The 9408-nt window shown below is 43.7% G+C and overlaps 1 protein-coding gene across 1 annotated transcript; it reads right to left on the bottom strand.

Moving 5' to 3' along the window:
* Positions 1-200: 200 nt before the first annotated feature.
* Positions 201-7947, bottom strand: LOC142564501 (uncharacterized). Its single transcript, XM_075675520.1, has 3 exons — positions 7763-7947; positions 3016-4127; positions 201-361 (listed from the first exon to the last, which is right to left on the bottom strand). The coding sequence occupies exons 1-2, from the start codon at positions 7845-7847 to the stop codon at positions 3049-3051; spliced, it is 1164 nt and encodes a 387-aa protein (XP_075531635.1). The 5' UTR covers positions 7848-7947; the 3' UTR covers positions 201-361; positions 3016-3048.
* Positions 7948-9408: the final 1461 nt, after the last annotated feature.

The following is a 9408-nucleotide window of genomic DNA, read 5'->3' on the forward strand; positions in this document are numbered from 1 at the left end:
ACAGCGAGAAATATCTTAGTCCGACTACTGGTCAAGCTTTATGTTGATCAAGGCTTTGGATGTGACGATCACATGGATCGTTCCTCCTGAAGTAGGCTTATTGGACCATGATTGTCGTTCGTTTGTATGCACCGATAAGATTCGCGCGTGGTGCACAATGCCACGTACTTTCTGTATCTGAAGAGAATCCACTCAGGGTATTCGATCGCTTTCGCTCTTTATTGACATAAGACATTCCATACGTCCGTAAGAGCGTAACCAAATCTTATTGTTAACTGCGTAACTCGACGGATCGATCAAGCGATGTGGGAAGCTTGTCAATAGGTGGAACACCATAGCTTGTAATAATGTTGCTCTTCCTCTGTAACAAGATAGGAAAAAAGAGAGAATAAGGAAGTTTATCTGGTGCTGCCTTTTCAATTCAGGTCTGCCGTAAAATTTTACGCCAGGGCATTCTAGAACAATACAATGAGGGCAAAAGAGGAAGCAACCTGCGAAGCATTATGGGGTGAAGGCAGCATGTAATTCTTGACGAAAATGTTTGAGGAAAGTTAGTCAGAAGAAAATGCAATAAAATTAGGTAGAATGCTTCTGTGGGAACTTACAAGAAGCAATCACATTTTTGTCTGAGGTATAAATGCCAGTTTACTAACACCCAGTCTGCCATTTTAATGTGATGCATTACGACTCTGTTTACCTTGTTTTATGGACATATCTCGCATATGTGCCAATTTGTCAGTTCCCTTCATAATGAAGGCTTATCTTGCTAAATGAAGAAACCTACTTTATTGCATACAAAACGTTTGAGTATACTACCGGTCTTCTACATCATCCAACAAAGCTCTGCATCATTAGCTAAGGTCATAGCTAGAACAAATACATTGTTCTATTTCACCAGTACTGTATATGTTTTAAAGTTTACTCGAGGTTACCTTGCAATTTTTTTAAAAGGGATCATGGGTTTGTCTAATTTGTTGAGTTTCAATGTGCAGTGTCTGACATCAAAGCAAATTTGCTATCGCGAAACCTAACCTTGTGTCTTTATGGTTTGTCTTACTGTATGTTATTATACCCTACACGACGTTTACATAATCTTCACGCCCACCTTCTGCTTCATCCGACTGACGTATGTGCCATGAACTGGCGCAACAGTTATACCTAATAAAGACTTGCAGCCTTTGTTATTTTATTAAACTGAAGACAAAATGAATTTTTTTCTCATGTAATAGCTATACTCTTAGTATACACTACTAAACAAGTACAACTATCAGTTATGGTATGCTATGTTGTTTGCTTTATTAGCAGTCTTTCACTGTTGGGCTGTCTGTTTCATCGCTCCAGTTTGGAATCACTGTGGGTCTTCGAGGGCAAAACGAATAAAAACTAAAAAAATTAAATTTAGATTTTCCCGGAGAACCGAGTTCCACAGCAAGCTATAGTGGCATGAAGACGTGCAACTAGATTCTAGATTCAGCATTCTAATTCACCTAACTGGTACATTACACTTCCCGTGTAACTAGCACGCATTTTAAGATTTTTTGATTTCTAATAATAATAAACACATATTTGTGTGAGCAGTCCAGATCACGTTAAAGCGAATTTCGCCAAGGCTGCTTGAAAAAGGCATAAAATAATGAAAATGAAAATGAAAATGCCTATGAATATGCATTGTATTGTTGAATAAGTCACCATAATTTGCACATTATAGCAGAAGCGAGAAAAAAAAAGCATTGACATAAATCAATCAAGGTAATAGTGCTTCCTCAACAGTAATATTGGGAACTGATATTTGCACCTAGATCCGAGTATTTAGGAGCATTCGAAAGTGTTCGATTTATTAGGCTTAATTTTGTTATTCGACAAATAAAAGTTGTGGAACAAGCGCGGCAGTGCCCAAAGCTTTGAAGAAAAAGACCCATGTTAAGAATTTTTAATGAGCCAATTCACACAACTGCGTCACGCCAATAATTTATTGTCTTTCGCCACTCCAGATCTTGGCACGGAATTAAAGCTAAGTAGCAGTTTCTCCTTCAATTTTGTTTGAAATAAACAAGAGATAGCACAGGCAACGAACCTGCAAACGTTTACACGTTTAAACCCGCAAACTATAATATTAAGAATTTAAATCGAAGAAATCATCGTGCAATACATGCCACCGCGACATCGCGCCGACACGATCCCTGCGCTCCAATAAAAAATACTCACTTATTTTTCCTCACATTCACAGAACCAAAAGCACGACTAGAGGCAGGATAGTCAAATTATGACATGCAGCTCATGCTATTTTAGTGATCCCCGCTTGCTCCATGATTGTCGCATTTTGCCCATGGGCAAGTCATTTCAAAACTACATTATTTTTGTATCGTTTGGAGTCATTCATAATGCACGTTTTTTTTCAACAGAAGAATAAAGCTGTGGTGCTCCCACTCACAGCCCTCATTTTTTCATATGAGAGCAGTATGTTGTCACATGTGTGCAATTATTATGGTTTCGAAACTGCACCATTCACTGCTATGTGTTTTATGAACTTTCTATGAGGTTACCATTTTCGCTATATTTATATCAAGGTGCTCTAAGTCTTTCTCCTCAAATGCACATAATTGTCTGTTTCCTTGTGCCTATCGTGCTGCACTTTGTTTCCTACTATATCACCACGTATTTTGCGCGGATGTATTTGCAGACATGATTCTTACAAGTGTTATAACTCGATTTTTTTCTTTGCGTGGCTGCCTTATTCATCTAAATCTAACACTGTAATCTTGATTTGGTGGCCCATGGCATTTACCTGAATGCGTGATTCTAGTCCGCAATATTTTTTTCTGTATATTGTATCTAGCTAATTGCTAGCATTGATGCGAGCAAATGAACCATAAGTAAACCACTTTCTGAAGTATTACAGGGTGGGTTTTTAGAGGTGTTTACGACAATCCTGATTTTGTGTTCATTTAGCATCACCTAAATGTAAAACTTCACAATGAACAAGGCCACGACAAATTAGATAACTCTAGACATCACCTCCTTTCCATTGCGTTTCTGTGCTGTTCTGGCCTAGAAGCCCATGTCGTCGTCCTCATCTTCCTTGTCATCGTTCTCTGCGGAAGCCGTGGCACGACCGAAACCTCTGCCATAACCTTTGATACCACCTGCGCCTGCAGGGGGGCTACCACCCTTGGGGACGGCTCTACCGCCACCTCCGCCACCACCTCCGCCGCCGCCTCCGCCACCACCGCCACCGCCGCCGCCACCACCTCCTCTTCCAGCACCTCCGCCACGAGACTTCTTCTTTTTAGCGCCCTCTTGTTCTTCCTCTGAGGAACCCCTGCCGCCTTTCTTGCGGCGTCTTCTCTTTTCTCCGCTTTCTTCTTCCTCCGACTCCTTTCTTCTGCGATCGGGACGTTTTCGCCGGCCACCCTCATCAGAGCCCTCTTCCTCTCTCTTACGGCCACCGCCTCCGCTGCCGCGTTTTTTCGGAGCCCCTTCCTCCTCTTCATCCTCTTCACCCTCCTCGCCGCCGATATACAAAGGATGGAAGCCGGTCACGCTCATTCCGGAAGTGCTCTTGGGATTAAAAGTTTTTCCCGCTGGCGCACCTCCGTTAGGACGACCCACCTGAGAGCCACGTTTGTTGGGGCTCTCTTCCTCGCTCTCTTTCTTCTGCTTCTTCTTCCTGCGTCTTCTTCGTTCCGATGAATCCTCTTCCGATTCTTCGCGGCGCCGTGAACCCCGGCGTCTACTACCGCGGCGTTCAGTGCTCTCTTCACTGCTGGTGTGTTTCCGCTTCTTCGGACGCTTCTTCGAACGCTTCCTCTGTCGTTCCTCCTCTTCTTCCTCATCGCTGTCATCACCACGGCGACGAGTGGGCCTAGCAGTTGTTGTAGTCGTGGTCGTCGTCGTAGTCGCCGCTTTCTTCACTGGGGCTTCTTCTGCTTCATCCTCGTCTTCGTCACCTTCTTCGTCTCCTATGTAAAGTGTATGAAAACCCCAAGGTCCTTTTTCGCCTCTAATTTTTCTCGCCTCTCTTTTTACTCGGTTGTGGAGGACAGCTGGCTGGTCAAACACAGATCGACGCAACCGTGCCATGGTCAGGGACCCATCCGACGTCCCATAGCTGCTGGTGCTGTGGGCCCCTGCAAAATTAGGTTAAGCGAGAGTGACGACGCTCCGCTATACAATAGCTTCACCCTTAGCTTGCGGAAGGGCTCGATCGCCCAGCGGCCAGAACAATCGTGCAATTCAGTGACCTCTCGTACTAATGTAACCATGTGCATCAATGTCGAGTATAGCTCCCTGAGCCGCTATTCGATTCTCATGTACTTCATTTTTTTTTCTGAAACGACCGCACACAGCTCAATAATTACACCTTGCAAACCACGTGTCAAATTTTCCAATGCTCTTTTTTTGTCCAATATTCTTGTAGAACCAAACGGGCGTTCTTTTAAAAGAATGCGTTTTTATATACATCGTAATTTGATACTTCCAGAAAGGGCTTTTCGTGTTTCATCTTTTTTACTTTCTTGTCATGAAATGGAAGTGGAATTTACTGTGGAAATCACTCAGAACATAAACATTGTATAGATGAAATGATCACCTGGTCAGGAAATACAAGAAACATCTCTGAAGGGTTTATTTTGGAAATAGCCTCCGTGGCCGGAAGAAGATAAGCACGTAATAAATTTAAAGCAAGAAGCTTTGGAATAGTTAGGGACTGAATTCCTGCTTCGGTTGAAGAGAATTTATGGGCGACTTATCTGCTGGTTGCTGCAGCAAGCAGCTACGTAGTGCCATAATTGTTGAACGGTACTTCTAGAAATACGAAATTCTGAAGCTGCGGAAGCTTTTTCTTAATACTTCGCTGCACACTAATTCCAATGGCTGAACGCGATGCTGCAGTACCAGTGTTCTTGTCTCTGCGTATAAAACCTCTGAATTTGTACAGTGTATCCGTAAATCTGCCGTCATCTCCCACCGTATAGAGACCAAAATTATCCGGTCCATTTATTCTCTTGAGCCACGAGGTAGATAGCGTTGCGTTGTAACGAAATTAGTGTAACGAGATGATGCGTGGTCGCGCATATTAGACAAAACAAGGCACAGAAGATGATACAGCACCTTGTGTTCATCTATTAATGTGGGTACGACGGTTCTTCCAAATGTCAACCAACTTTCCGAACAAGAACACTTTTCTTCGCGGTTCCTGATGTCAGTCGGATCACGCCTGGCGTAATGCTGCTAATAAAATGAAACCACATGTTACAAAACCGAGCAATGTAAGGGTGGCATAATCATATATGGGCTTCTGTATGAAAAGTGGGAAATCCTTTTCAAGTAGGGGTCAGGACAAGAGACACGATTCCTCTAAGGCTATTCACCGCATGATTAGGAGAGAGAGAGAATTGCATGCTTAGAGGAAGCATTCAAGCTACTAGGCTGGTTAGAATTACGAGTCATTATCAACGGCAAATATACTTGAAGCAACGGTTTGCAGGTGATGTTGGCCTATTCAGCAACGATGAGGATTAATCGCAACAAATTATTGATGAATTTACCTAAGGGACGGATCGAGTAGGGTTGCAGGTCATTGTGCAGAATAAAAAGGTTATTTACAATCGCCGCAAAAGCGCACAATAATTTTCCATTGACAGTGCGCCTCTATAGTCGGTGCAGAGAGAGAGAGAAGGAATTTAGTTACAGAAAGGCGGAGAGGTTGGCCTGAGCTATAACTTACTCTGGCCTGCAACTCTGCACTGGGGAAAAGGGATGGGGAGGGAAAGGGCTGATGAATTATGATGATGGTATAAGAAAGAGATTTGTATACACAAATTCACAGAGTTGTAGCATCTCTAAAGCCGTGCCTCCAGCCCAGTGGCTTGGAAAAAAGCCCGATAGCGGCACTTGTTACCACGGCTGCGCTGTTTGCATTAGGCCAAGGACCTAAAAGAAACTCGTCTGATAGTGGCATAATATGGATCTTTGCAATGCAAGAGACCAGTTGATTTCGTTCTTGCACGTACGCGGGACACACCCAAAATATATCTTCAAGTGTTTCTGGCACCTCACAGTATTCACAGTTTGGGCTCGCATCACTGGCGCCTATCATATGTCTGTAACGGTTGATGAATGCGCTACCAAGGCGAATCCGGTGCACCATGCTCGTGTGGCTTCCTTTGAACTTGTGAGGCATACGAAATTTCATTTTCATAGTCGGTGCAAGAGTACATTTATCTGGGCCAATTGCTAACAGGGGGCACTGATCATGAGAAGGAGATTTGCAGACGAATAACAATAGGTTGGAGCGCGTATGGCAGGTATTATGTAATTATGGGCGGCAGCTTACTGCAACCTTTCAAAAGGAAAATGTACACTCATTGCATTCTACACGGTACTAACGTATTGGACAGAATATTGGAGGTTAACAAAGAAACTTGAGAAGCGAAAGACCGCGAAACAGTGGATATAAACGAAAAATGTCAAGCGCAATGCTCATGAGAGAAAAAGACGACGACGTGGGTCAGAGAGCAAACTGTCGTAGCCTATATTCTAGTAGGCATTAACATTAGAATGTGGTGCTGGGCAGCCCATGTAATGCGTTGGGCCTGTGAGCTGCTTTAGTTACAGAAAGGGCGCCTAGGAAAGCGGAATTGCAGTCTAGGATGGTTGACAATTTGTAACGTAGGAAATTTACATACTCAACTTAAAGCCAGACAGCTCTAGACATGGGCGACTGGAGATCACTAGGAGAGGCCTTCGCAATGCAGGGGACATAAAATTAGGCTGATGATCATGAGAAAGAAAAGAAGTGGCTTTTCGTAGTTTAACATAGCTTTTTTCTTACGCAACGGGCATACTTCTTTAAGAAGAATTAATTGTGGAGCACACGATTGAGCATTGATAAAACGGAACATATCAGGCTCCAGCGTCATCGGCTTTAAACAATAATTCATCGAAAGAAATTCGTCAATGAACTTATATAGTAGCTTCCGGTTTAGATTAAGGCACTGGGCCCGTGCTGCCTCGGGTGTTCCACGGTTCCACTTTTATGTTTATGATTCATTGCAGTGCCAATATGAAGGCGTGCGACATCCGAACATTTACATCATGACGATAACGTAATTGGAATAATGAAATTAGGATTTAGCCACTAACGAATTAACCGCTATTTCGTGTCCTTGTATTTAGAGTATGTCTAATATTTCCCAACACATATCTTGCCTGTGGTAAAAGGCGGTCCGAAATAACTTTAGCCACCTGTGGTTTAATAAAGTGAACGCATATCTAAGCACCCGCGAGTGTTATTGCATTTCACCAAGTACGAAATGCGGTCCCCGTAACCGGGATTCTATCCGGCCACCAGGAGCTCCACAGCTCAGCGCCATAGGCACTGCGTTGCCGCGGTGGGCATAAAATTTATTTGTAACGCAAGATTTACACAAGTCAACAGACATAAATATACATGACAAATACTACAATGACATTAAAAAATCAATTATTTGTGTCTTGCTTGATAAACTTCTCGGAGCAAAGTCCCTTTGATGCGTTTAAGGAATGTCGATTGAGATTTGCGGTATATATTAGTACGATGACGCACGAAAATTTTGACCTTTAACATTAAAGACCCCACTGAGTTTGCACTTTGTGCTACACACTTTCTCGGACCCCATGTACGCGCAACTTCAGAACCTCATGGTTGAGCGCAATGCTTATCTGCTACAAAATGCGAGTGCCTATAGACAGGCTCGCGTAGCACGCTCAGGTCTCAGCTTACCATGGCTCAACTCCGCCAGAGCCGCTAGCACCAGGAGAACCTTCAAATCGACAGTTCTCCTCATCCTCCTGCCTGGCGCCTTCATTCCATGATCAGCACAGTCCTGCTGTTTCTCAAAGACGAATGAGAAGCACTAGTCGTTCCAAGGTCTACATCGAGCCTGTCACGCGAATGCCACAAAATGTCGATGACGGACTCCTCAACAATGGGATAAAGCGAGTCAGGGTCGGACGAAGGCAGTGCGTCGGGCTATTGTCGTTGTGAAGGAGGATATAATGGATGACAATTCTGAGGACGTCAGCAGCGGTACCTGAGTATGCGCCAACGTCACGCTATTTTTCCTCGTCGTTAGTATAAAGAATCCTCGGGGGGAATGGTAACAGTCTACACTAACAACTGTAGCCATGTCATCGGACCCTCCAGTAGAGAACTGCACTTGCCACAAAACGACTTTTTCTTTATCTGTGCAGCCTTGTTGACAGAACAGCGTCCGCTTGCCGGAGCGTGTATTCGATGTTGACACGTACAAAACCTGCATAGTGATCAATCTCTTTATTGTTTTTTCAAAGCCTCCTTTCAATTCTACTGTTATGAGTATTGCAGCAGGTGCGCCATTGTTGCCGTCAGTAGCAGTATGAAGAGAAAGGCTTTGCCAGCTCCTTCTGTGTACCATTTTATGAAAGAGCCCCCATTTGCTTATCGAATAAAACATCTTGACGGCAGATTGCAGGAAAATATTGTGGTGTTGCCGAAAAATCTTGTGGTGTTTCCATTAAGCCAAACTGGCTTAAGTTCGTGGGGGGGGGGGCGATGTCGGACGTGATGTGACTTTAGAAAATACAGGAAATTTCAGGTGATGAAGGCCAGCGCCTGTTTCTTTTTTCTGGCATTTTTGTATAGGTTTATCGAAATATATATGGGGGGCCACATGAAAAGATGACTACAATCGCTGTCCTAAGAGTTGCTGCACCGGTTAAAAAGAAGCACAAAAATTGTTTCAATGTCTGTCAAATGTCCATCCGTATAAAATAATTTTAACTACAGAAAATTAAAATGTAAGCTCAGTTGTGTTCATTCCAGTAGTTAGCTCATTTTGAATGAAGTAGGCTTTTAATGGAGATGCAGCTGAGTTCTAGTTTATTGAGGATCGTTTTATTTGGGCGAAAAGTACAGCACCGCTTATAGTCTACGCTGATGTCTTGTTTATTACAGAAAAACTTTAGCCCATGTTTACAACAATAACTTACAAGCAAAAGACTGCAAGATTTCAATATAGCTGATGTCAGGTGGATAGAGAGAGCAAGAGTCAACTTTTACTGGTGCCAGGGATCACGGGGGCAGACACAGTTTCCCTGTGTCTGAGATCCCTTGGGTCTCAGCGGCTGCCTCGACTAGCTGGACGGCCCAGGCCTGGTCTCGCTGGTCTGAGCTGAGCAGCAAAGTCCCCCTCTGCTGCCGGTTTCAAATTTTGCCGCCCTCACCAGGAGCCACCTTCCAGCATGCCCATAAAATTTGTGGCATGCTCCTAATATGTATCTCTACCCTTACATAATTTACATTGATCATTGCATTGCCCTGGATATAATCTGCTGTAGGCCACCCTGTTAGGATACATGTTTCTCTGCAGGATGCGGCAGGCCACCGCC

This window comes from Dermacentor variabilis, chromosome 11 (assembly GCF_050947875.1).
Source record: "Dermacentor variabilis isolate Ectoservices chromosome 11, ASM5094787v1, whole genome shotgun sequence".
Lineage (NCBI taxonomy): Eukaryota > Metazoa > Arthropoda > Arachnida > Ixodida > Ixodidae > Dermacentor > Dermacentor variabilis.